Below are 27893 nucleotides of genomic sequence, written 5' to 3'. Positions count from 1 at the left end.
CTATAAATCCTCCATATTTCTCGATAGTTCAATATTAAGTAAAGAGCCATAAGCATACCTCTATTCACTCGCCCTCAATACACTACTCAAAGGAAGCCCTCTGTCATCTTCTATCTATCCGACATAGATCGATCCACTCTTTCCATTCATTTAAAGCCCTCTTCAGAAACTCCTTAAATGATTTCCCCTTCAGCCAACTTTGCAATTCTCTCTAGGCATCTAGATCATTCTTTCCCCAGCAATCATCACATCCAGATCATACCATTTGAAAATACTCAATACTCTTCAGGTGGTACTTAGATATCGTTTATATAAGAAAATGATTGAATGCGGATGAAGTTTGAGGGGGTTCCCAAATATCTACCCCATCAATAGTTTGTTGTCAGACGTCCGACCCTCGTATGAGGAGGGATTTGGTGTATTGATCTTGAATTCTTGTGGAGAGAGTACTAATCAGACTTGTTTGTTCAATGGGTTCGACCATAGATGTTGACTGTATCTAGGTTTTTGCAACAGGGGAAGCGTTCGAGACATCTTGTCTGGTAAAGTCGATATTCTTTGCGTATGAGTAGTTTCAGGTAACCAAATTGGTATACGCCCACATCGTTCTGCTTAGAGGCATCAACTGGTGCGAGATCTCCATGACATTTGGGATCTTTGTAGATTCAAACGGAATATAACACTGGTTTTTGATTTGAAGGTACTTACATACGGTAATGAGCCAGTGAAGTACTGAGAAGAGAGTAATTCTAGCGTTGAGATTTCAATGCCCAGAAAATTCAAATATCATAAAACTGAAGACTCTACAATTCTTCTAGAAAATTGTATTAGGGAAATTTGAAGAGAGTTAGAGATAGGTAGTGTAAGTCGTTATAGATAACATCACCGCTTTGTGATCACCCTCCTCAGGCGCAATCGAAACGAATTTTTATGCAGGAATATTTTGATAAATTTATTTGTATGCGAATAGACATTTGTGCATTGCATTAGGAAGCATCAGGAAGCATTGAATTGCAAGATCATTGATCATGTGCTGTAACAAGCTCGTGTACTCCCAAGCCTCATAACATGCCACACATGCATATACTGATACTGTGTGGATAGTCCCGAAGTAAATTTCAACTAAATTTCAACTTGAAATTGATACAATCAAATATGAAAGGATGATGTTTGACGACTCTTGATCAATTGATTCCTCAAATGTCAAAATTGGATTCGAAATGTTGGTATGTGTTATTCAGATTGGAGAGTACTTACTCCGAGACGGTGAGCTGCCAGCCAGCATAAATCTGAGTATGTAGATAGAAGAGCAGCATCAATAAATGGTAGCAACAAGTATAACTAACTTCAGCTCACCCTCACACAATGCAATTAGTCACTCAATCCCACGCCCAGTTAATCCCCCACAAAGAGGACTGATTGTTCGACATGGAGGTATGGCTTGCGGAAAGCAAATTAAAAAAGAAATGATGTGCAACCGAACAAGACATATCTTGCTATACTTGATACTTCAATTGCTTCATTCGAACGATTGTGTAGCAAATCAGTGCACATCCGATGCAAGTTGTTACAAAGAGAGAATTTGGAGGCAGGAAAGATTCAATGTCAAGATGTAAGATGTAAGGTGTAAGATTTGCAGATTATTCTTTTGATATATTTACCGCGCAAAGCACCTGGTATTGATTACCTACCTACCTACCTACCTACCTACCTGGGTAGATAGATGTTGGACCGGGTATATCCGTTCTGAAACAAAAGACCAAGTTATTATCGGAGCTAGTACTCCGGCCGCGTTATATAAAACTCGCTACTGCCTATCTAGCTAGTTGGAAATCCAAGATTTGATATGTACCGGTATACGAAGTACGATGTAAATAAAGAAATATGTCAAGAAAAGTTGGTCGAAGGATAAAAGATGCCCAGTCAGGTGATATAAGCAAAGATACTCCGCACTCATCGTCTCGTGCTGAGTCCTGACAAGTTGTATGCGATGTGAAGTTGATGAGACCCTCCCGATCTTCCATGGGAAAGTTCGATTTGCCATGATCCATTTGACAAAGGTGAGGGAGGAATTGAAGTGAAGTGTGAATGAAAGATGTGTGAGAGATGTGAGAGATATGAGAGATGTGAAAGATGATTATGGGGAAAGGGCAGGATGATGAGCTGATCCTTGTGTAATTTATTATATAAGCAGCGTATGCATATCATGAAATCACCTAGTATCTAGTAGGTATTATTACATGGAAAGAAATGCTACCTAGATAGTTCTAGGTAGCTCCCTAATAGCTGTAAATACATCAAATCTTTGCGAATTTCTATCACTATGATTAATTATGATACCTTTTTCATCTCATTTGTGAGAAAGTCCATTTATAATATATAGTTACTAGATACATACACATATACATACACATACACATACACATACACATACACATACACATATATAAATATAAATATAAATATACTATATATATTGCTACTACTACCATCTCATAACATTTATTCCATATGATACAAGAACACAAATAAACAAATTGAGGTATGTAGGTATCTAGCATTCAAACTTCACAAGTCAATGTCTCAAAGTTTTCCAAGAAGAGCTTTGACCTCAACACTTAGCAAGCTCCACGAACCAATCACCATACACTCCTCACTCCTCATGTCCCATGTTCCGATGATTCGATGACATCAATACGTCATCGTCATCCTTGTTGCTTTTGTTCTCATCGTATAATCGGACCCCAGAGAAAAAGGCGGTTTGAAGCGGCAAGCTCTCGATCTGGCTATTCCATCTGAGCCACCTACCTAGCTATTCCTATTCCTGTTTAATATATGCACACACATATACATACTCGTATGCATATATTGGCGGCCGCTTTTGATACGAATTATAAATTAACTAGGTAGCTACCTCGATACTAAGTACTAAGTAGGTTCTCGTTCCGCTCTTTCCCTGATTTGAATGTAGTGGATGAGATGGTCCCCCTTCCTATAGAGCTTTTGAAGTTGAAGTGAATCTGGATTCTGCATCGAACTTTCCGATATCTTCCCTCCCTCCTCCCTCCTCCTTCCTTCTTCACCTCTCACCCCTCACCAACCAATCACAAAGCATCATCTAACCACAATAATCAATGCTCAAACCTGGATTGGGTATATTTTAGTTCGCTTGCTAGGTAGGTAACTAGAGCTTATTATTATTTATTTACCACCGACCTAGGTACTTACTCCTCTTTCCTTCCAAGCTTCGTCATTCGATCTCGTCTTCCAACTTCTTAAAAGGATTCGAATCGTCTTCATCTCCTCATCTCTTCAACTCTTCAACCTCCATCAACAACACAATACATTTAACTCTTGGAGTTCAATACATCCATCCATTCATACATACATACGAGAGATTCAAGTATCCCGTCAATCTTCAATCATCATGATTGACCCAATGCAAGTCCTCGAGATGGACATTATGAAGAAAACCACCTCTCTTCTCCCAGTTCCAACAAGCACGGCGACTGCTACTCCCTCGGTCGCCCCAATCCCAACAGTCGTCCCTAACGTTCCAACTTATGAAGTTGCCGGTCAATCAGGTCAGACAACATTATGGGTAAGCTTCCTCAATCAAATGATTCCGACATATGCAACATTGTTGGCTAATTTGTAACACTCATTAGGTTGTCTTTGTGATCATGTTCCTCTCAACCCTTACCTTTTTCTACTTGGCTTGGAGAGTACCAGTTGTAAGTGTCCTGCACATTCTAACAATCAACCGATCAATGTGCTAACCTATCGTGTGATAGCAAAAACGCCTCTTCCATGTTTTGACTGCATTCATCACTCTTTTCGCCACCCTCTCATACTATGCAATGGCAATTGGTGATGGAAACGCTCTCACACACATTGTTCTCCGAGAAGTCCACAAGCACACCCCAGATACTGTTGAGCACGTCTACAGACAAGTTTTCTGGGCTCGTTATGTTGATTGGAGTGTGACTACTCCTCTTCTCCTCCTCGATCTTTCATTCCTCGCTGGTCTCAACGGTGCCAACATCTTGGTTACCATCGTTGCCGATCTCGTCATGGTTTTGACTGGTCTCTTTGCTGCCTATCACAACGATGGAGCTGCCAAGTGGGGATGGTATGCTATGGGATGCGTCGCATTCTTGGTCATCATCTATCAACTTGTCATTCCTGGCCGTCGTGCCGTTTCAAGCAAGGATGCTAAGACCTCGAAGCTCTTCGCTGCTATTGCAGGTTACACTTTGATCATCTGGACCCTTTACCCAATCGTCTGGGGTATCGGTGATGGATCCCGCACTTGGTCGGTTGATGCCGAGATCATTGCTTATGCAGTCCTTGATGTCTTGGCCAAGCCTGTCTTTGGTCTTTGGCTCTTGTTCGCTCATGACGGAAGTTCCTCTACCTCCGTTGAAGGATGGTGGAGCCATGGTTTGTCCAGCGAGGGTGCCATCCGCATTGATGACGATGAGGGTGCTTAAATCTCCTCTGTATTTTAACCTGTACGATGCTAGTCGCGAATGATGTGACAATGATGTATCAAGGAGATCAAACAAATTGTTACTATTGTCATGAAAGGATAGGAGGATGGTGTCAGGTAATGAAAGAAATGAGTTATGAGATGGTTGGTTTGGAAGGGGAGCTATTACTGGCTTTTTTCTTTTACTATTTGGAGGGCATTCGGCATTTGGCATTTGAGCAGGGGAAAACCTCTTGTAGTATAGCTGCAGTGTAGAGGATAATAATCAATCAACATTACTTTACAACAATCTTCATCTTCTGATCGGTTCATTTTGGTGTGTTGATATTTGATGTATGAATCTATAATACATGCTCTTCTCTCTTGATAATGGTGATGGTGATGTACAATAAGATATAGCATTGACACAACTTCCTTTCCTACAGACTTGACATAGACATTAATTCGAATATCCAAACTATACAGGTATTATACAATATGATACATAGAAATTCGAAAAAGTCATCTCGACTCCAAAACAATATGTAGCAAGAGAGAAGAACAAATCAAGCCAAACCCAACCATTTCAGCGCTTTCCGACTGTTCCCCTTGTGAATCAACCCCCGCATCTCGAGCTCATCTCTTTCCCTCGCATTTCGGCCTCCATTCCCCGCCCCGAACGGAGCATTAGCATTAGCATTATTATGATTATTAGAAAACATGCTCCGTCTCCTGGCGCTGACGGGCGAATAACAACCCATGACCATGCGATCGTAAGCATCATCGTCGCTGTCTTCTTCGTATGTGTAGTCGAGTTGGGAGTCGACGGGAGAGAGGTGCGGGGAAGAGGATGGGCTGCTGGTGGTGGTGTAGGGGGAGATTTCGGGGACGGCGTATGCGAATTCTTCCTCTTCTTCTTCTTCTTCTTCTCCTTGTTGTTGTTGATGATGATGCGGCTGTTGAGGTTCTTGGATTTCGTTTAAAGTCATGGGTTGAGGATGAGGAAAAAACTCAGAATTTGAGGGAGAAAGGTTCGGGAGAGGGGAATGGGGATTGGAGAAAAGTGAGGAGTGACGCTCAATAGCGATAGGGATGTGGCGGATCGTCGAACCACTACCGCTATGTCCGCTAGAACCCGAATCTGCTGCGATAAGCGATGGTATTCTTGCAGTTGACCGATTGTTGTTTGGGTATGGAGATGAGGGAGATAATCTCGTTGCCGGACGTGGGACTTCGATTTCGGAATCACTGGGGAAATCGTAGAGGGAAGATGTACGATAAGTGTTTTCCGGGAAGATTAATGTGGGCAAATGCGTGCTGGAATCTGCACGTGGTTGTTCTTCGTCGGTGCATGTTGATGCATCTTGCGTAAGGACGGTAGAACTGGGTGTGGGTGAAAGCTGGAGGAAGTCTGGTTCGACACTATACCAGGATAATCTCTCAACGATATTTTTGCGGATGAGGTATAGAAAATTCTCTATCTCCAGGGAGGAGGCGGTGGAAGGAAGATGATAGTCTGCTTTGAAGAAAAGTGAGTAGGAGGATGGAGGGCAACTGAGTAGTTCTGCATCTGCTTCTTTGGAGGCATCGAGAGAAGATTTAAGGATATTGCGGTCTGGAATCTCGGGACGTCTATGAGCCGTAGAGATGGCGAAATCGTATGAACGATGCGAAGAATGAAACTGGGAAAGAGGGGGTTTGGCGAAGGAAGGAGGATCGGACGAAAGCGTATCTAAAACACCAGCTACTCTGACGAGATCTGAACCTAGGAGGCTGCGAAGAGCAATTACAGTTGCGATTTGGTCAAATGGAAAGCTGAGAACGAGAAATCGAACGAGCGAGTTCGTAGCTAGATATAATTCGAGATGGGGAACTATCAGATCGGCAAGCAATCTGGGATCATTCATGGGATCTAAACCTTTGCGCGCAGGAAGTGGTTGAGACATGAACGTTTGCATGGCGCTTGCAATAAGAAACCTACTTTTTGTTAATTCATGAGAAGGCATAACGATGGAAGTCAAAATACCTGAGATCAATTCTACCACTTCGGCTCTCGCCACTTTTTTTGACACCAATGTGTTCAACCTGTCCAAGAAGTTGAGCACAGAAAACATTACTTATTCCCTTCTCGCACCCAACCGTAAGAATCTGATCAACAGCAGGTCCCTCATAACAAGTTGAATTGCCATTACTAAACATATCTTTTAAGAATGGACCCAATCCAGACATCAACGTATTTTGATGTTTGCTAAGTGCTGCGGCCTCATTTGGGAAGTGAAAATTTAAAAAGGAGCGGAATTCATTTTGGATGTCCATTGATTTGTTGGTATAGGCGCCCGAAAATTCGTAGAACTTATTGACTTTGTCTTCGTGGGTAGGAAACGTAGCTGATGTGGGTGTTGGTAAAGGTTCATTGGTCACAATATTGACGTTTTCTGACGCCCTCTGTTGGTCCTCCATCTCTTCGTAAACCGGCGATCCGCTTAAGAAGAATGGATCGGTTTCGACACGCTGCTGATGGTCCCAATGACTTTTAGCCCTCTCTTGAGGTGTGAATTGTCTTGAATTCAAAGCTTCATCAGCCATATTTGCTGTACTGGGAGGCGTGGGTAATGGTCGCGGTAAAGTCGGTGGAGATATTGGGAAATTGCCACTTCTATACTCTGATATCGATCGCATGATCTCTCTTGGCGAATTATCCGTGAAATGAATTACTACATCCTCAACGATATCGAATACCGGCTCATTTGAACTGAAATCCTCCTTAACCTCATAACTACTATCCTTAGTTATCATGGGTATACTCTTTGAGCTTGAGCTCACCGAGTTGCTCGACATAGGAGAAGGGCTCCGGATCATAGTTCTGGAGGCCTTTACAAATGCCGTTTTGGGCGACTGCTCGAAAGATGAATCTCTAATGGAACTTTTCCTTAATATATTTGAGGTATTCCTAAGATCATTTGCTGATGATGCACGTTTAAATTTCCTCAGATCTTTCGAGCTATCATCCACCAACAGATCCCCTGCCGACTTCGTCCATCCCGCCGGCGTGGAAGGTGTTGGCAAAGTAGATTGCATATCCACAACATATGCTTCACCATAGACAACGTTGGATGTAGAAAATGAGGTCTCGTCATCTTGAGAGATGTATTCAAAGTAATCCTCATCCTCGTCAATGTCCGTATTTTGTTGCGTTGAATATCTACTTCTCGGCACTGGAAAAGATGGTTTCGAGCTCGATGGAGGTTGAGGGCCAAATGTGCCACTGTACTGGCTAAGTCGACTACCTTCTCTATTGGGTTGACTTAACATGGGCTCAGAAGGTATCGAAAGTATCGTCGTCCGGATATCATCTCCAATTTGGAATTTCCACGATGATGGTTCTGGTGTGATTGTTCTAGATTCTCCAGCAATACGTATAATTTGAAGGCCGCTATCATCCCTACTTCTCAAACCATTCGCTTTATGTATTCCTTTCCCTTGAATATTGCTGTCATGCCCTGGCAGGTCTTTTGCGCGTAACGTCGCTGCGCTTCTCGTACTTCTTAAATCCAACATCTTCGGTAACTTCGCGCGAGTTCTCACTGCTGCTTTTGCCGGACCTGGATCAGGAATAGTGTTTGAAGACTTGACATTTCTAAAAAGACCTGCTACTCCATCTTTGACAATATCATGAAAGATAATCTCTGCTTCTGCGAAGTTTCCATACGTGAGCCTTTGGGATATTCTAGCAACGCATATTGCTCGAGCACTAACACTACCACCGTTCAAAAATGCCAATTTTGATTGAGGTGATGATCGTAGAAATGACCTCGCTTCTTCGTTTCGTTGTGCAAGAGCGATGTAAACATCGCGGATAAATGCTCGAGCTTCAAATGGTTCTCCTTTGTGGTCTTCACTCAAGTAATGATCGAGAGGCGCAACGATAAGAATCATATGCGAGTGTGGAAGAAGTCGCAGTTGTGTTGTGATGGTATTTATGTTTCCCTCTAATGCAACCAGCTTTCCAATACTCAGTTTCTCGTCCGAGGGTATTGGTGTCATTTTGGAGATCGAATTATGAGTCTTGGGATTGGTCTCCTTCGTTGATAATGTTTGCCACACATTCATTCAGGAAACTCAAAGTACAAAATAATTTATGGACACAATTGAACAAGAGATGTATATAATTTTTGCAGTCAACGGTAGGAAATGAGATAGCTAAACAGGTAAAAAAAAATGATATGAAAGTCTGTGATAAATTGGAATTTGGAGATCGTGGAGGCCACTAGACCTTTTACCACTGCCACCATCCGAGGACGGAATCACACGCTACCAAGAGTGTAAGGGGTCCGGCGTTTAGATGGCGTAAGTGATACCGAAGAGATACATTTTGACTCTTTGAGGCCATCTTGATTCCATTTTGGTACCAGTTGAGTCTCGACTGATCTCCACCAGGATAAAGATTAAGGTTTGAAAGTCTGATATCTAGAATGGTTATTGGCCAATCATTAATTATTGGTAGATCGCTTCTCATACTCCGTGCGCTAATAGATTGGATCGGCACGAAGCCAAAACTAGCTGGAACGGACCGTATTGGTGGGATATTACACGCCACGCACGAAATCTTCGTCGGCTGTGCTTGCTTATTCGATAGAGATGAACTTTCACTACGTGTTGACTGACGTATCATTTGCAATCTCCTGTGGGCTTTCTGGCAATCGCTATCTAGGTAGACTTCCAATCCAATTCGAGCTTTACATCAGGTGTACACAAAGTAAAGAGGGTAGACGGCAAGAAACCACTTATTAGGTAGGTACCTCACTAACTCGCTCTGCTTGAGGTACTTTCGGTCGTGCGTTAATGTCTAAGTTACCATAATACAAGGACAAAGGGCACTAATCGTACACCGAGTGTTTTCTTGGCTCAATTGGGGGAAGGTTCTCCCCAGTAATGCTACTCCGTACAATTGACTGACTGAATGAGTAAGAGTCCAGTCTCACACTATTTATCGATTCAAATAATGAGACTAGGGGCAAGGATTAGAAATCTGGAGTACATTGGTAGCCGACATGTTTTACAGCATGTCTGCACATCATGACGCAGGGGAGTGTGAAAAAGGAAATATTGTAAAGTTGATATGAGATAGCTAACGGGGAAGTGTAGCCCTATGATCTTGTAATAGCGTGGAGTTTTGGATATATCGAAATGATTTATTTCACATCAGATAGTAAAAATAGGCACTGCATCCGCTGTTCCCCGATGCGAGGAAAAATCGAGGATAATTGTCTACAGATGGTACTGCAATTGTGGTGGAGAAACAATATGCCCGCTGATTAATATGGATCAAAGTACACAGAATTAGCTATCAAGCTTGCCGAATAAACTTTTTATCACCAAAGTAAAAATTACATAGCCTGAAATTTCAGAACTTGAAACATCCGATCTTGACTATCCGGAATATTTAAGATACAGTCGGAGATTTTTTTAAACAAGCGACTAACTAGATGAATTTGACCTAGTCGTTCAGTCGTACTTAGTCCTCGTCAGAGTCTAATAGCTCTGCTAACTCTGCTTCTTCTTCTGCAGTCATTAGGCCTTTTTTAGGCTCGACTTTCTCTTCCTTCACTACTCCTTTAGCATTCTCTTCGCGTTCGAGGCGTGCCTTTTCGAGCTCCCCTTTGGTGAGTCCCCAAATTCTTACAGTACCATCGATACTGGTACTAATGGCTTGCTTTTCACCCTTCAGAACCGCCAGGCCCGTAACTTCCTCATAATGACCATCATAAATATGCCACAATTTCCCGGTTGCCTTGTCCCAGATTTTCACATCTTCGTCTCTGCCTGCAGTCACAACCCATGTATCGGTTACAGCTACAGCACGAACATAGTCTCCATGCTCGTATGTTTCTTCTGTGCTCCAATTCTTCGCTCTTGATAAACATTTAGCTGTACCATCGGCACTTGCAGTCCACAAATCCATTTCCTCGTCATCGCCAGCAAATATGACCTGATAGACGCTTGTTTCATGCTCAAGGATCGTATCTCTAGTAGGCTTGCTCTGTGCCGGAACGTCTTCGGTAGTGTCAAGTATTTGAGATGCAGATGATAGACTAATGCGCCATCTTCGAATATGGGGATCACTACTTGAAGAAACGAGAACAATGGCGGTGTTTGTAGAGTCTTCGGGGTCCAGAACGAGGTCTTGTACTGCCATCATGGATTCACTCTTATCTCGCAAGGTATGCAATCGTTCACCAGTGGCGGTGTTCCATACCATGATTTTGGCATCAGCACCACCAGATATTAAACACTTGAAAAGGTGTCAGTACGCACATCTAACCTCAACTAAAGCGACGGAGCTTACATCCGTTCCCTCGATATTCACGCAGATAATTGCTTTGACAAAGTCTGAATGGCCCTTGAATTTCTTGCCCAGCTCTTTGCTTTCCCTATTCCAACTCCAAATTTGTTTGTCCCAACATCCCGCGAAAACTGTATTACCACCATGGCCTCCGATGGCTACTGAAGTGACTGGCGCAGTTGGCCCTCGATAAACTGTTTTTGTATCTCTAGTCTAATAGTGAGGTTAGATAATGCCGAAAAAAGTGGCATGACCCTGGATAATTATCGTACCTACTTCAGTATTGACCTTCCGTACGCAACCAGCACTTTCTGCGATATAAATGCATTGGGAGGAAAATGGGTCTGGAATCAAGCTCAGAATCTTTGATTGTAAAACAATAGGGTTTCCATTCTTGTTGCCCGACTTTGCAGCTCTACGTGCTCGTGTAGATTCAGATGCGTCAGTCTGGAAAAAGTGGCCTGGATCCGTTGATCGAGACATGATTGATATAAAATGTAATGAAGGAGCAGTTTGTATGTTATATGCCTGTATCGATACAACAAATATAGTGGGGGTTCATCATCCCGGGCATTCGAAATTCAATCATACCTAAATCACAGGGGTAGCGACGCGTAAAGTGGAATTTACGCCGACACGCGATTTCCTTATCCAAGTCGCGTAATCTTTTCAGCACTCACAACTTCATAGCGGTCCATTTTGATCCATAACAAATGTTCTGAAAAACTATCCTGACTTCAACATCTCAATTAAGATGGCTTCCACAACCCAGATTAACCTACGGCCCAGGCCGGCTCATACTTCTGGGCCAACTTATCTTTCGTATACCCCAAATGGAACAAAACTGGTCACAATTGGTTCCAATAACACAATTAGAGTATACAAGACTGGGTCGGATGGAGAACCTACAAATATTGATGACTGTCAAGAGCAGAATATGGCAGTTGATTCAACAGTAGGGCTCCAAAATTTTTGTGAAGAATGCCATGCTAATTTTGCTTCAAGAATGAATTTTTCGTCGCAGGCTCTGAAGATGGAACTGTTAGCAAATATTCCCTCGATTCGATGACATTCGACAAATTCCTTATGCGCTGTTCGTTGCCAGTCCGGGACGTTGCGATATCACCGAATGGGAAATGGTGCGCCGTTGCCAGTGACGAACTGACCGTCAAAATCGTGAACACAAACGATGTAAACCATACAATGTACCTCAGAGATCAGCAGAAGCCTGTAAAGCATGTATCCTTCGATCCAAGCAATAAATTTATAACTCTATCATGTACGGACGGTATGATATACGTTTATTCATTGTTGAACGAGGATCCTGAGCTTGTGCGGACAATCGATGGGATTATTAGGGCCGTTGAGACGGATGATGAAATTAGTTCAAAAGTCGAATGGCATCCGGATGGCAGAGCATTCGCTGCACCGACTGCAACAAGAGATATTCAAGTCATGTCCAAGAGTGACTGGGAGAAACAGCGTATCTTCGCACATGGTCATACCGGAGATATCACAGCATTGGCTTGGTCGCCAAACGGAGCAATGCTTGCATCGGCTGGAAAAGATAAAAAGATAATACTTTGGGAGACCAAAACACAAAAGATCATTGCTACTTATGACTACGCAAATGTTATGGATTTATCCTGGCATCCCACAGACAACTTGCTCTCATTCACGAATTCGGATGGAGAAGTCTATATATTTCAAGATTTTGTACCCAGTGAGCATGCTCACCTAGTCAAATTAGGACGCCAACCAGCCCCTTTTGTACATGATCCCTTGTCAGAAATATCAAATAATGCACGGCGACCGAACGCAAATGGCACCAAAGATATGCCCCTTCGAGGCGTCCGGCGTGGCTCCCCCGACAGTTTGGATGACATCCTTGGGTCTGATATCATGGGGGATGAAGATGACTTTGTTATCGATGACGATGGCGCTGGTTACGCACTCGGATTGAATGGTAATGGTAAGAGGCCTGCGGACGATGTGGATTCTTACGGTGTCTCTAGGAATAAGAGGCATGCACAATCATGGGAACCACAATATCACGAGTCATTTCAGCCTGGTAGTACTCCTTGGCGGGGAGATCGAAAGTATCTTTGTCTCAATCTTATTGGGTTTATTTGGACGATTGACCAGGGTGATTATCATCAAATAAGCGCAGAATTCTACGATCGCGAAACCTACCGCGATTTTCGCTTTACGGACCATTTACTGTATGATAAAGCCTGTCTGAACGAGAATGGCTCTCTTTACTCTTGCCCTTCCGGCAATGGCCATCCAGCAACGATATTATATCGCCCTCATGAATCCTGGACTAGTGGTACAAATCGTGTGGAATGGCAAACAGAGCTTCCTAAAAGTGAGGAAGTGAGTGCCATTGCACTTAGCGATTCTTTTGTCACAGTCACTACCACCAAAAATTATGTACGCATATACACACTTTTCGGAATACCATTCAGAGTATATAGACAAAAGAGTAGTCCTATGGTTACCTGCGCGAGTTGGAGGGACTATGTTCTTACTTTGGGGAATGGTCCCGTAGGTGCGGATGGTAATACCAAACTACTGTATACCATACAAAACATTAAAAGAGACGAAATTTGCCAAAATGAGGATGTCGTAGCCTTGCCAGATGGCGAGACAGTCAAAAGTGTTTTCTTTTCAGACAACGGGGTAAGCGCACATTCCGAATTATGATAATTATATTCACTTTGCTGACTCAAATATTCAGGATCCATGTATTTACGACTCTACCGGAACACTACTAACTCTTGTCCACTGGCGTGAGCCATCACAGGCAAGCTGGGTTCCTCTCCTTGATACGAAACTTCTTTCTCGTCTCGCAAGTGGGCGTAAGACAGAGACATATTTCCCCGTGGCGGTGTCAGACAACAAATTCCATTGCATTATCTTGAAAGGTGATGACAAATATCCTTACTTCCCTCGTCCGCTACTCTCCGAGTTTGATTTCCAGATACCCATTTCCTCACAGTCAAAGCCTGATAACGGGGACGATGATGACGATGAAATGGGTGCAGATGAAATGAAGAAATTAGAAGGGGAATTCGCTCTCAAGAGCATTCTTTCAATATTAAAGTCAGATCTTGTCAAATCCACTGCAAGCACAAGGGCAGAACGAGAAGAGTTATTAACCATGGATGTCGAAATTGACAAGACACTTTTGAGGATGATGATGGCGGAATGTATAGAAGGCGAGGAAAGAGGCATGAGGGCATTAGAGATGGTACAATTGATGAAGGATAGGACAGGTAAATTTATCGAGGCAGCAGGGAAAGTAGCAGATAAATACGATAGGACGATTTTAGGAGAAAAAATCAGGGAGTTAGGTGAGGAGAGACTGTTGGAGATGGATGAGGACTAAATAAGTAATGGGCTCATGAAGGCATCACAAATGCATTTGCACGAATTGTAGGATACCTAATGATTTAAATATTTAAGAAGCTTAAAAGTGGTTCTCACAATAGCCGATCAGGAGCAGATACCTTCATGGTACTCTCTAAGGTCTGTATTTGAGTGCGATGATTGATTGATCGCTTAAGCTTAGATGCTCCTTTAATCTCAGTCTACAATCTATGGATATAGAAAGCATTTGTAATAGCCTCTATTTCGCCGAAGACATTCAAATTCACATCAAATACCTAGTCAGCAAGTGTCTAGATTCAGCCATCTTTCAGGTGAATTCAAGTCCAGATTGTACGTAGAAATATGTACAATGTATTGTTTTCATTGGCCATTTTGATGTTGTCTGTTAAACGTGGGATACCTCGCGTACTCGCTTGGGTGCGATCCACCGTCATAAGCATCCGCGATAACATAACACTCTTCATTAATCTTTTATGAAGAATAGTTCTACGGTGTGTGTATGCATTACTTGTCTTATCAACCACTAGGTATGAGAAAAACCCTATGCGGGAATTATGAAGCCTTATCGTATATGTATGGAGTGGAGAAGCGAAGAACGCAATGCCAACAAGATGGGGGTTGATCAATATGCTGGTGATATGGCATTGGATCGACTAGATTCTAGACTAACTAGACCTTTCATAAGAAGACAGCAAAGCATGAGAAAATTTTTAATCTATCCAAAATGGAAAGGTGCCCAAGGACTGGAAGAGAATTTTTGAACAAAGAGGCCTTGCATTATGATATTTAATACATTGTCTAGCACTGGATTAAGGGCGAGCATCTAGATAATGAAACAATATTCATATTTCCATTCATAAATTGGGTTTAAATTTTGGATTTGAATAACTGTGAATAACTACCTAGTAGAGTAGTTGGAAAGGATCAGATGAAATGGAGGGGCTGTCTGAGTGTGAAATTCCTACTCGCAGATTGGAGAGATGAGTGAAGATTAATAAAGATTGAAGATCGAAGATTGCCCAGGTCTACCAAGTGATGATGAATTGGATTGAATGAATGAGATAAAATGATTAGATTGATTACGTGCCTGTGGCGTATCGATCGATCAAGCCACACCACACTGTATGGATGTGGCTAAAACGTAACTGTAGCCGATTCTTTTCGATGCATTACCTTGGTAAATTATATGAATGAAGTGAACCCGGGAAAGAGTAAATGAATTCTATTTTCAACCTCAAATAGCTACGGAATTCCCTGCTATTGGGTCTTGATATACCAAAGAGCCTCCTTATACCTTCTTGATTTAGATATTACCATCACGCGCCAGACTCAGATATCATCTCTCTATCTTGTGATCGTCGACATCGAACGCGATATTTCTTAAAAACTTAGCTTCAACACCTTTCCCCTCTAGGCACATCTTGGTTACCCCTCGACAACAACGCAATGGCTGCTCTTGGTGAGGATTTGCTCGGGATAGTTAACAAGCTTCAAGATCTTGTGTTTAACACTATTGGCAATGATAGCTTAGATCTCCCACAGATTGTACCGTACTCTCTCAAACATGCTGCGAAAACTGGCACTGATATCAATTCTAGGTAGTCGTTGGCTCCCAATCTTCTGGAAAATCATCCGTACTCGAGAACATCGTCGGTCGAGATTTCCTTCCCCGTGGTAGTGGGATTGTCACCCGTAGACCCCTCATTCTACAACTTATCAATGTACCCTCAGAGGAAGAAGATGCACCAGAAGCGCACACAGCAGCGAGTGTGGCTACACAACCAGAATGGGCCGAGTTTCATCATATCCCAAATAGGAGATTTACAGAATTTCAGGATGTGAAGAGGGAAATCGAGAACGAAACGGCGAGAATAGCTGGTAACAACAAGGGGATTAATAGATCACCCATCAACCTTAAGATTTACTCGCCCCATGTTCTTAGCTTGACTTTGGTCGATCTGCCAGGACTAACCAAGGTAAATTCCTGTCATTCTTTACGTTTCAAGCAAGAGGGTGAGGTTTTGACTGTTCGCAGGTTCCTATCGGAGATCAACCCACAGATATCGAAAAGCAGACCCGAAATCTGATATCGGAATACATTGCGAAACCAAACAGTATTATTTTGGCGGTATCCCCAGCAAACGTTGATATTGTCAACTCAGAGGCTCTAAAACTTGCCAGGCATGTCGATCCTCTTGGCCGAAGAACTATTGGAGTTCTCACAAAAATAGACCTTATGGACCATGGTACAAACGCTATGGATATTCTGTCGGGCAGAGTCTACCCCCTTAAGCTGGGATTTATCGGTGTCGTCAACCGATCACAACAAGATATCCAAGGGAACAAGACCCTCTCCGAGGCGTTGAAGTCAGAAGCGGACTTCTTCAAACACCACCCTGCATATCGAAATATGGCAAACCGATGCGGAACTCAATTCTTGGCAAAAAGTCTCAACACTACTTTGATGGCGCATATCCGAGAGAGATTACCTGATATCAAAGCTCGTTTGAACACCCTCATGGGACAAACACAACAAGAGCTTGCTAGTTATGGGGATATGCATTTCAGTGGCAAGGAACATAAAGGTGCATTGATTTTACAATTGATGACTAGATTCGCATCTTCTTTCATCGCATCCATTGATGGTACCTCAACAGAGATCTCGACCAAGGAATTATGCGGAGGAGCCAGAATATACTATATCTTCAATTCTGTTTTTGGTAATTCATTAGAAACTATAGACCCAACGACAAATCTTTCCGCCCTAGATATCCGAACAGCAATCCGAAATTCGACCGGTCCACGACCTAGCCTATTCGTACCCGAGCTCGCGTTCGATCTTTTAGTCAAGCCACAAATCAAGTTATTGGAGGTTCCTAGTCAAAGATGCGTGGAACTAGTTTACGAAGAGCTGATTAAGATATGCCATACTTGTGGCTCAACTGAACTTACCAGATTCCCCAGACTCCAGACCAAGCTTATCGAGGTGGTCTCTGATCTGTTGCGCGAACGTCTTGGCCCAGCTTCTCAATATGTGGAGTCTCTTATCTCCATTCAAAGGGCTTATATCAACACAAATCATCCCAATTTCCTTGGCGCAGCTGCAGCAATGAGTAACGTTGTTTCTAATAAGCAAGAAAAGGAGAGGAGAAGGTTGATCCAGGAAGAAAAAGAGAGAAAGGAGCACAGACGCCGAAAGGAGCTTGAAGCTGCAAATGGCGGGGAAACTCCAGAAGAAGGAGAAGACGCTGTTCCAGAAAAGCTCGAAAACTTACCCCACCGAAAACATCTCCAAAAAACATCTCGAAGCATGTCACCTGCAATCCGGGAAAACGGTACAAGCGCCATGGTATCATCAATGAACGGACTTCGTGGAGGATCACCACCAAGGTTCAACGGCCAGGCAGCTGGTGGTGCTCGTGATTCGTTCTTGAACTACTTCTTTGGCAAAGACGGTGGTTTGCCTGGTGGAGCAGGTGTCCCACAAGCATCTTCGTCAGCCCAAATGTTCGGAAATCCAAACCTTGGCAGACACGTGAGCCAAAGCGCAGAACCAAGTATTACACAAAGTATCAGGCGGCAGGAAGAACGTCCTGTTCAAAGAACACCAGCCCAGCAAGCTCGTGAGGATGATTATGAGCTCGGACGTGCACAGAGAGATTACAATTACGATTCTCCATTTGTAAGTTCCGCATTCTATTCAATACCACTAAATTATGAACCAAAACTAACACCAAACCTCAGGGAAACAACGCCGAGCCAGCACTCACAGACCGCGAAGCCATGGAAACCGAACTCATCCGTGCCCTTATTTCATCTTACTTCAACATTGTCCGTGAATCAATAGCAGACCAAGTTCCCAAAGCCGTCATGCATCTACTGGTCAATCACTCTAAAGACGTGGTCCAAAACCGTCTGGTTAGCGAATTGTATCGTGAAGACTTATTCGGCGAGCTCCTCTACGAAGATGATGCAGTGAAGAAGGAGAGAGAGAAGTGCGAGAAGTTGTTGAGGACGTACAAGGAAGCTGCGAAGATTGTAGGAGAAGTAGGTATTTAAGAGGTTGAGGTTCAGAGCGCAGGATAAAAATATAGATGGATGTGATGATGACACGCAATGCAATTTCATGAACTGCTCATGATGGTTTGGGGGGCACAAAGGGATTGGTGATAGGTGATGAAGGATAGGTTTGGTGATGGATATGAAAAGAAAACGAACGCCGACGAGATCAATACTTGTAGACTACACACACAGCTCCTACTCTGCATTGTCTGCACTACTTACGGAACATGGAACGAAAAACGAACTGTAATTTTTTCCTACTTCAGAAGCATTATCTCTGACTTCTTGATATTTTTGTCGTTACACTCACTGTACTCTATGCAAGCCATTGCGTTCCGATTCTCTTCTCTCTGGGGATTTTTATGTTAGATGACTGTGGATGACAGTGAATCCAATAGTGAGCATAGTTCTGCACAGCGAATAAGATATGATAAAAGGCAATTTACCCCTTTCGAATTATGATGTTTCACTTTTGATGCGAACTAGAGTGATTTATGTATTTTGAATATGATGTGAACTTATACCATCTATCCAAACTTGGCCAGAAGACGATGGGAACTGATATGGCAAAGTAAAAAAGAGCAGAGAAGAGAATAGTAGAGCAGACTCATTCTTAGTCTTAACTTAAATTTCTACCATCCTTCCTATAGACAAGTCGCACTGCAGGATGAAATCCCATAGCAGATATTATCTAAGTCTGAGCATAGTCTGGACCACTTTTGAGCCGCTAATCGGACTGTCAGATTAGTTGTGAGGCTCAGATAAATCTGACCTAAGTGTGGGAACTATTCTGTCTATTAAGTCATGCTATGTAAATTTTTACGAGAGGATGAATCAAAAGTAAGCATGAACCATAAGAAGAGATACTAGGATATTCATCACAACCTTAACAATGAGTCAGATATCACAATCATCGTAAGCTCAAAGTCAAAGACTTGATATGTTGGAAATCAATGCGTTTTAGAGAAATGTAACATAGAGACCGCGTACGGCATATGTTGAAGCTCTCTAAAAGAAAGCAGAAAGACATCTTAAAAGATAATCAATCAACAATTTTTGAAACTTGCATGAAATTCAAAACGCCGCCGCATAAATCCATAGATACAGAGAAGACTCCTTGTGAGATAATTCATGATCTATCTGAGAATGCAGGAAATCGTAAACCATTAAAACAATTATTTAGTATCTTGAGTCATTATCGTAGCAAAATATTATTCGTCCATCCCAAACCTAAAGCTGTATAAGGAGTGTTGCACAAATAAAAGAGACGCTTGCTTAGCAGAAAGTATTGCGAGAAGCTCTAAAGAACAAGTCAGTCGCGACGAGAAATGTATGTAGAGCGTTCATACCTTAGTTGCAGCATATCTAGTAGCAGATTTGGAATTCGAAAAAGATACAGTCTCAGATGCCTCGAGCCCACTCATGATCACTATAACCACCATACTCAACACTGAAATAAGAATTTTCAGAGCGGTCGAGGAGTTCCAGGCGTAATTCAATAATCGACTCCTTAATTCGCTATGTAAAGTCAGCTAAAACCCAGACTTTTGATGGTATGTTGTGAACTCACATGGCGGCATAGCTCTGGGAATCGTTTTAAGATGAACGAAGTGATTTCGCGTGTAGTGTATCGAGGTTGAAGTGCTTCTTGCCTTGGAACTTTACCTTGAACCAATGGAGCATGAGTAGACATATACGCAATGCAACGGTCATGCTTGTCGGACCAACCTAGTGGCAAGCCACAGCTGGGGATGCTCTTGTTAACGAGTTCAGGTCCAGGAACACGAAAATGAGTGAGCAGGTTATATGTCTTATCCTAAGCAGATATAGTTGTAAGTCTGGGTTACTACAACAGCAAATGTGTAGCAAATCCACTCATACTTACCTCAGTAGGTGGCAGATGAAGACCAGGTCCAAGTGACATTGCTGGATTTTGAAGGAGTTTCTCGCGAGCTTCACCAGCGCTAGCTCCGTTATAGGTAGCTTCGAGGGCGCGTCTGCGATCTTCAGATAGGACAACGGCTGCGTCGGCTGCTGCTGCTGCTGCTGCTTCGGCTTCTCTCTTCTTGCGTCTACTCAAGGGACGAGGAGGAGTGCCATTCTCATTTTCTGTGACAATATCAGATCTGGTTTGTTTGTATTGCCAAAACATGAATAGGATAAAGTGTTGATATTATTGTTGTTAATTCGGGTGATAAAGGTACTCACGATTGAATGGTGTCACCTAACCTTGTTGTTAGTAATTTTGGGTGTCGCGCAAAGGACAGAGAACCACATACCGGCATCATAACTTGCGCCATGATGAAAGCTTGTACTTTATAGTATTGGTTAGCGAACTAATACAGTATCAGACGTGGTTCAGACGCATGAACATGGTCCCTTAAAGTTAAGATCGAGAGAGAGCTCACATACCGAAAAATGTGTTTTGAGATTCGATTCAGATGGGAAAAGAGGAGATATGATCTAATGTTATGCTTCAGCATGCCAGGTCAACAAACAGTGAAGTTGAGGGAATAGGATGGTATATCCACGTGTATTATGTTTAGTTTTTGGCTGTTCTTGATAATCACCAAAACATTGTAGTGGCGGTGATGGTGGTCAAACCCAGAATACAAATCCTGGAGAAGCTGGGGGGCAGGGGCAGGAGGAGACTTACACTCTTCGAGATATTCTTGGCGTGTTGAATGTACGGAAAGCCGTGGTCTTTTGGTAACAAATGTAAAAGAGCCACAAGGGAGATTGCAATTAAGAAAAACGTTGGGTTTAATCTAGGTAAGTGTTGTGGGAGAACAAATTTGCCGGTCGAAGTTGAAAATTTGAGAGGATGAACGCGGCTGGTGGAAGAGGAAGCTAAACTGTGTTGTCACCAAACACGGCAATAACATCAGATATCGACCGGAGTGGGGGTATATATTGGAGAATAGTATAGGATGAGGGTTCAAAAACAGTCGAATGCACAATCTTGAAGTAATGTAAAGGCAAAGAGGAGTTAACTCGAGGTGCCTTGATGTGGAAAGATGTAATCCACTGCTACCAATGATCAGATTGTGTTTGATACAATATTAAGAAACCAATCACAATGGAGGAAAGTAAACAAATTCAATGTTGGAAGTTCAAAACATGGAGAGCTGAAAAGTAAACTAAGACAGGTCATTCAGGTCGGCATGGCAATGGAGAAAAGTTCTTTCAACATCCTTGAGCAACAACCTGAACACTCAATGTACCTTGTTGATCACAGTGGTGACTTTTGAGAAGTAAATTCGGAATGATCCCCTGGTAAACAACAAAGAAGAAGTCAAGATGAATCTTTTAATCTCATAGTAGTATTTCAGGTTCCAAAGCTGTCTTTTCCTTCCAAAGTCCTATGAAAGAATTGCAAGATTAGGAATGAAGAAGGTAAGATACTCGATGAAACAAGCTATATGTTGGTACACATGCTAAATACTGATAAACCACTTCAATCCCATATTATGGAAAGCTCGAACCCTTCCAACTTACTACAGTTGGAAAGGGCTATCTCGCCTTGGAGTTGTTTTTCCAAAAGGGGTAATTATCCTCACCCAACAAACTTCAAAAAAGGAATTGGTCCAATTAACATTCTAGTGTAAAGCTTTGCATATGAACACACTAGCGTTCATACCCATTACTTCACGATTCCCTCGCATACAGATGGAGTAGGGCCCAGCATAGTAGTTGCTCTCAGATATCTTTGAAGCTAGAAATCACGAACTCTTCCTTGCATACCTCATACATATGATGCAACTCTCTTACATCATCAGTCACCACAACAGACCGCTCACTCTTTCTATATTCAATCATTGTCAGTCAAATTTCTAGTCTTATAGAAAGTAACTTATTTTCATTGTTGAAAGAAAGGATTAGAGGTACAGATCAAGTCGAACACAAGAAGAAAATATACACACCATCGGCCCTTCCAACCTCCGACTTTCCTAGACGTCAATTGTCCACAAATGGGACACAGCTTAGCTGATGAATCTCGATCTAATGATTCCTTTCTCTAGATATTGCAGATACTCCTTTCTTTACCGAGTAATCCTCCAAAATCCCTCGACGCTTTTCTCACTCAAATGATATATTGCACAAGAACTGCTGACATGACCATATATATTCATTCTTACACTTTCTCTTCCAGGACAGCCATCCGTTCCTTAAGGACTCCCGCGATGCGTCATCATCAGGTGAAAAACAGGAAGAAAAATTTGTTTACAGCTACACATGTGTTCCGCGGTTTCATGCAGCCGTAACACTCATCTATCGGCGGATGCAACCCAATTTTAACCACCCAACCATTTCCCATGCCCCCCCCCTTATGTTGGGGAACCGTGGGTTCTTTGCCAGTTTACTTTGGGGAAACGACATAGGGCGCCCCGGAAAATATAATGAATGCATGGCAAAAGAGATTGTAGAATGTGAGAAGATTTTAACTTTATTTCTGTGAAAGATTGTTCATTGACTTCATTCAATTTGAGCACTTTTTATTAATCTTCAAGTGCGGGAAAACACAGTGCAAATAATACACAGAGCCTCTAAATTCACATGGCCCCCAGTGCATATCTTTGGTTGTACAAACGCCTTCCTTCCAGAAAGATTGCACTTGTGCCTACTAACTTAAATGCAATTACAACTTTTTAGAACTCTATGCAAAGCTAACTTATCACCTTTATTCCAATGTCTTTCTAAGATCGACCGGTAATTTTGCTAAGTATCGAACCGTTAGCACCCTTTTGTTTGTCGAATACACCCAAGAGTGACTTCCAAACGGCGCCGGGCTCTTGTGAAGCGTCAATTCCACTCCAGATGCCAGTCTTTTGGTAATAACCAACGACAGGGGCAGTTTGAGCGTGGTAGGTAACAAGTCTCTTCTTTAAAGCTTCAGCATTGTCGTCGGATCTTGAGACCAATGGTTCACCAGTGATATCGTCCTTCATGTCTGCCTTAGGTGGGTTGAATATTCTGTGATACGATCGGCCAGAGGCTGGGTGCACCAAACGTCCAGTAATGCGGGATACAAGAAGACTATCGTCAATTTGAAGTTCAACTGCGTGTTGTAGCTTTTGGTTGCGCTCTGCAAGCATTGCATCCAAGCGCTCTGCTTGCACGACTGTACGTGGGAAACCATCAAGAATAAATCTATGTTTCACGTCAGAACGAGCTTTTTTCTTTAATAATCTCCGACAGCACTTACCCTCCCTTGCACTCTGAGTTGCCCTCAAGTTCGGCCTTGATCATGCCAATAACAATTTCATCGCTGACGAGACCACCTTGATCCATGATCTTCTTAGCTTCCCGGCCCAATGGTGTCTTCTTCGCAACTTGTGATCGCAACATATCTCCAGTAGCCTAAACTAACATTAGTATTGCCTTTTTCCCGCAAGTAGAATAGCTTACCAAATGACAGCATGAGAATCTCTCCTTAATCTTAGGAGCTTGAGTTCCCTTGCCTGTGCAAAACAGTTTAGCTGATGCCTCCAATTTGCTTACACACCACGATTGCAAGACCAGCAAACTCATGAATACGTACCAGCACCGGGAGGACCCATAAGAATCATTCTGACGCTCTCAGAAGGAGATGGTGCTGGGCCACCAGCAGCATGCGCAAGCTTGTCTTCGAGCTCCTTGACCCTCGACTCGAGTTTGTTGACCAAGTCATGGAGGGTCTGCGAGGCATCATCGCCAATTGGTGCCATATTGAATTAATGGGGTGAAGGAAAACGAAACAAAGGTATGGGGAATAATCCAAAATATACAGATTGTAGAGTGGAGAGAGTCAGAAGAAAAAGATTCGCAAGCCTTGAACGCGAGGGAATGGGAATGGGAATGGAAATGTTACAATGAATATAGAGCACTGTAAATCTAGCTTGTTCTGCCGAGCGGCAACCGGAGGGACGGAAAAAATTCACCGGGATATCCCCTCAGTGTATCGAGCCAAGAATCTCTCAACAAGAAGAGGAAGAAGAGGAAGAAGAAGATATGAATATTTTATAAAGGGAAAATCGATGGCATTTATATCATAAGGGACCCGAGTGAGGTCTTATCTTGACAGTAGCTAGCTATTGAGTATATTGAAGTATGTCTGGGTAGATATTTCACCGGACCTTCACAGAGTTATCTTGGTTGTAATACAATACAATCTTTGAAGTTTAAGCTCCTGGAACTCCTTCTGCGTCTGCAAAGTGAAGTCCGTCCGAGGTTCTTTTGGATGATACGGGACGGGCCAGTATTCTTACATCACCAGCAAAATCTCATAATTTCCTATGAAAGATATACAGTACCGGTACTGTATAATTTCAACCTTGTGACGGTCGGTATCCTACATCCGATCTATCCTTCCTGTCCACAATTGACATTTACCTCATCGTACCTTCTTTACTGCGAGACCAACTCCCGCCCTTCCGCCCGCCACTACCCAAAGTGCCCGCTGTGTGACACGTGATGACGTCTCGATTCGGTTTGGAGCTAAGCACCGGGTGCCAGGCAAGCTCTGGCCGCGAATACCTAAGAATATCAGCCTTGTCAACAATTGTTCCATTATTCCATAACAACCAACCTCTACAAATCTAAATTCATCATGCCTGCTACTACAGCAGAAACCCTCTCCCTCGTTTCGAGAACTGTATCAGTTGCGCCGCTGGTATTACTCTCTGCAGCAGATCATTATGGACGGTCAGAAAGTAAAGGCACGCGCAGAGTGGTTGGAGTTCTGTTAGGACAGAATGAAGGAAAGAATGTACGAGTATCCAACAGTTTTGCTGGTATGTCGACTCCCTTCAACATGCTCGTTTGAGCTTGGTTTGATGTTCTATACCATACTAATAGCAATCTCAAATAGTTCCATTCGAAGAAGATGAGAAAGATCCATCAGTATGGTTTTTGGACCACAACTACGTCGAATCGATGAATGACATGTTCAAGAAGATCAATGCAAAGGAGAAGCTGATAGGATGGTATCATTCTGGGCCTAAGCTAAGAGCTTCAGATTTGGAGGTCAATGAGTTGTTCAAAAGATATACACCCAACCCATTACTCGTGATTATCAATTGTCAGCCAACAGACAGCGGCGTACCAACAGATGCCTACTTTGCGGTAGAGGAGATTAAAGATGTAAGTTCATTATCTCATGAAAAGGCAATTGGTCAAGCTCTAACATTATCTAAGGACGGCACAACTACTTCGAAGACTTTCGTACACACACCAACGATCATCGAGGCTGAGGAGGCTGAAGAAATCGGAGTTGAACATTTACTTAGAGATATTAGAGACGTGGCGGTTGGTACTCTTTCAACACGAATCACAAGCCAAGTACAATCATTGCAAGGACTACACGCACGATTACGAGATATTGGTCAATATTTACAAAACGTCCTCGATGGAACTTTACCAGTCAACCACGCCATTCTAGGCAACCTCCAAGATGTTTTCAACCTCCTCCCTAATTTATCTACACCCAAAGCCTCCTCTCACATCCCTAACGGCGCCGATGCACCTGTTGAGAATAACAGCGAACTGGCACATGCTATGAGCATAAAGACCAACGATCAATTGATGGCTATCTACTTAAGTAGTTTGATCCGCGCCATCACCGCCTTCCACGACCTTATCGAAAATAAAATCCAAAATAGACAACAACAAGAGGAGAAAGAAGCCAAAAAGGATGAAGCCAAAGATGAGAAGGACAAGAAGACTCAAGGAACTAATGGCGTAAATGGGGATGCTAAGGAGGGCAAAGAAGCGGAAAAGGAGAAAGAGGATAAGGAAAAGAAGAAGTGATGACGAACAATTGGGGAGTTGGTGAATATCTTTGGGTGTTTATGAGGTACGGGCATTCAGATTGGGGCATGACATAGGACATTTGAGTTGAGCGTGAGAATTGATATGTCATTGTATCATAATTGCATAGCTTGCGAATAATAGCAGCCGTGGAAAGTTTTCAGCGTGATTTTACCACTTTGCATGTGCTCGCTCATTGATGTTTTTTCCTGAATCCAGAAGCAACCGAGCTCTCTACTTTCTGTTTGATTCTAGTGTTCAAATTCACACACTCATTTTGAAAGATATCAGATAGTTTCAACTCCCATGCGCCAACCGACATTCCAATCTTAATCTTAGGCGACACATCCCTCATCACACTCTTCTTTTCCCCGCCGTATTTACTCTACATCTCCCCCGCTCCTAACGTCTTTCCTCCCATAACCCATATCCCATAGGTCACCCCAATTCTCCAACCCCCCTCAAACAACCAAGCCACCCATTTCCTCCCTCCCCGCAACCCTCTCTCGTACAAACGTCCCTAGCACATCACCCCACCTCTCCACCAACAAACACGCCAACAAATGTTTACAGATAGGTACTTGGGATGTTTTCGTCCAGCCTCCATATTGCCACTTCTCTTCCTCTCCCTCTCCCTCTCCCTTTCCCTTTCCCTTCTGCTTCTCCAATGAAACTGAACATTCCTCATCTGGAGAGATCTCCAAGCCCCACGGAAAATAAGAAGCAGACGGAGTAGAAGTGGAAATGTATGGATAGGAATGAGTAGAAGAGGAAGAAGAAGAAGAAGCAGGAAAAGCAGAAAATGCAAAGGCGGCACAGCTACAGTTCCAGGCGTCCAGATGCACGGTGTATGTATTTTCTGCAGCTGCATGACCTGTTACTGCACCTGCTCCGGATGCAGAGCGTGAGGAGTGCCATTTGGGGGGCTGGGAGGAGCGCACTTGGTAAAGTGTTGTTGGCTTTGTTTTGAGGGGAGAGCGGTGGTTTGGGGTGAGAGGAGAAGGATTCTTGTTTGAGGGTGTGGATATGGATGTGGATGGAGTGACTTTGGGGTTATAGGCGTCGTTGGCTGTCTCTCCTACTTCTGTATCTTTGACTTCCATGCTCCTACTATTCTCTACCTCTTTCTGTCCTGCGCCACTGAAGTTCTTCCCCATACTCCTTTTCTCTCCATCCCTCATATCCCCTACCCCCTCCCTCTTACCAATTCCCTCCTCTATATCCTCCTCCCTTTTCGAAACTACCCTCCCCACCGCCCCTCTATCCAACAAATCCAACGCGTGCAATAGCAACGGCGGAGGAAAAATAACATGGAGCGTCATCAATAATGCTTTTTTCTGTGCATCTAATTGCTTTAATGGATTTAGATCTTGATTTCCATTTTGATTTCCATCTCCATTCCCCCTCTCATTCTCCCTTGAAAATCTCTGAGTGTACGAGATGGAATCTGACGTTGCATTTGGGTCTAAGGTTTGTATAGGAGAAGAAAAAGTAGGAGAAGTAAGACTGTTGAAGAGAGATGTCATGAAATCACGGGATGAAGGGAGTGAGGGGGATGCAGATGGAGATTGAGACGGGAGTAGAGGTGCAGCGTGATGGGTGGACATTGTGGTGGGATGGGAATGGATGATATGAGATTGTTTTTATTAATGACTTTGGAGAAGTTCTATGATAGAAAGAAAATATAGAAATTGGATACATAGAGTTTATTTCGTTTAAATAGAAACCGGATATTCCCACAAGAGTTGAAGAGTTGAAGTGGTGTTAAGATAAGATGTGGAAATGTGCTCGAGGTGCAATGAATGAGACTGGATAGAACAGAAAAGGAGGGGTGGA

General features: G+C 43.0%; 9 protein-coding genes across 9 annotated transcripts; 4 read left to right on the top strand and 5 right to left on the bottom strand.

The window, feature by feature from the left end:
* Positions 1-3427: 3427 nt before the first annotated feature.
* EAE97_006164 (uncharacterized protein) lies at positions 3428-4781 on the top strand (the record flags this gene model as incomplete). Its single annotated transcript, XM_038876677.1, has 3 exons — positions 3428-3601; positions 3669-3734; positions 3795-4781. The coding sequence occupies 3 exons, from the start codon at positions 3428-3430 to the stop codon at positions 4491-4493; spliced, it is 939 nt and encodes a 312-aa protein (XP_038732384.1). The 3' UTR covers positions 4494-4781.
* Positions 4782-5037: 256 nt separating this feature from the next.
* EAE97_006163 (uncharacterized protein) lies at positions 5038-8581 on the bottom strand (the record flags this gene model as incomplete). Its single annotated transcript, XM_038876676.1, has 2 exons — positions 5038-6448; positions 6498-8581. The coding sequence occupies 2 exons, from the start codon at positions 8579-8581 to the stop codon at positions 5038-5040; spliced, it is 3495 nt and encodes a 1164-aa protein (XP_038732383.1).
* A 1405-nt stretch (positions 8582-9986) lies between these two features.
* On the bottom strand, positions 9987-11297 carry EAE97_006162 (uncharacterized protein; the record flags this gene model as incomplete). Its single annotated transcript, XM_038876675.1, has 3 exons — positions 9987-10763; positions 10818-11027; positions 11091-11297. 3 exons carry the CDS (start codon positions 11295-11297, stop codon positions 9987-9989), a joined length of 1194 nt encoding a protein of 397 aa, XP_038732382.1.
* Positions 11298-11568: 271 nt separating this feature from the next.
* EAE97_006161 (uncharacterized protein) lies at positions 11569-14205 on the top strand (the record flags this gene model as incomplete). The annotated part of the gene is made up of 3 exons (XM_038876674.1): positions 11569-11769; positions 11820-13496; positions 13555-14205. 3 exons carry the CDS (start codon positions 11569-11571, stop codon positions 14203-14205), a joined length of 2529 nt encoding a protein of 842 aa, XP_038732381.1.
* A 1448-nt stretch (positions 14206-15653) lies between these two features.
* On the top strand, positions 15654-18266 carry EAE97_006160 (uncharacterized protein; the record flags this gene model as incomplete). Its single annotated transcript, XM_038876673.1, has 4 exons — positions 15654-15752; positions 15806-16183; positions 16243-17889; positions 17952-18266. 4 exons carry the CDS (start codon positions 15654-15656, stop codon positions 18264-18266), a joined length of 2439 nt encoding a protein of 812 aa, XP_038732380.1.
* Positions 18267-19670: 1404 nt separating this feature from the next.
* EAE97_006159 (uncharacterized protein) lies at positions 19671-20569 on the bottom strand (the record flags this gene model as incomplete). Its single annotated transcript, XM_038876672.1, has 5 exons — positions 19671-19787; positions 19840-20085; positions 20155-20378; positions 20478-20493; positions 20549-20569. The coding sequence occupies 5 exons, from the start codon at positions 20567-20569 to the stop codon at positions 19671-19673; spliced, it is 624 nt and encodes a 207-aa protein (XP_038732379.1).
* A 2397-nt stretch (positions 20570-22966) lies between these two features.
* On the bottom strand, positions 22967-23977 carry EAE97_006158 (uncharacterized protein; the record flags this gene model as incomplete). Its single annotated transcript, XM_038876671.1, has 4 exons — positions 22967-23420; positions 23476-23630; positions 23679-23731; positions 23812-23977. 4 exons carry the CDS (start codon positions 23975-23977, stop codon positions 22967-22969), a joined length of 828 nt encoding a protein of 275 aa, XP_038732378.1.
* An 881-nt stretch (positions 23978-24858) lies between these two features.
* On the top strand, positions 24859-26330 carry EAE97_006157 (uncharacterized protein; the record flags this gene model as incomplete). Its single annotated transcript, XM_038876670.1, has 3 exons — positions 24859-25042; positions 25120-25391; positions 25446-26330. The coding sequence occupies 3 exons, from the start codon at positions 24859-24861 to the stop codon at positions 26055-26057; spliced, it is 1068 nt and encodes a 355-aa protein (XP_038732377.1). The 3' UTR covers positions 26058-26330.
* Positions 26331-26518: 188 nt separating this feature from the next.
* Positions 26519-27664, bottom strand: EAE97_006156 (uncharacterized protein; the record flags this gene model as incomplete). Its single annotated transcript, XM_038876669.1, has 1 exon — positions 26519-27664. The coding sequence occupies one exon, from the start codon at positions 27662-27664 to the stop codon at positions 26519-26521; it is 1146 nt and encodes a 381-aa protein (XP_038732376.1).
* Positions 27665-27893: the final 229 nt, after the last annotated feature.

Source organism: Botrytis byssoidea (genome assembly GCF_014898295.1).
Source record: "Botrytis byssoidea strain MUCL 94 chromosome Unknown BBYS_011, whole genome shotgun sequence".
NCBI lineage: Eukaryota > Fungi > Ascomycota > Leotiomycetes > Helotiales > Sclerotiniaceae > Botrytis > Botrytis byssoidea.
The sequence above is the reverse complement of the archived record's forward strand: the minus strand, read 5'-3'. Positions and strand labels throughout refer to the sequence as shown.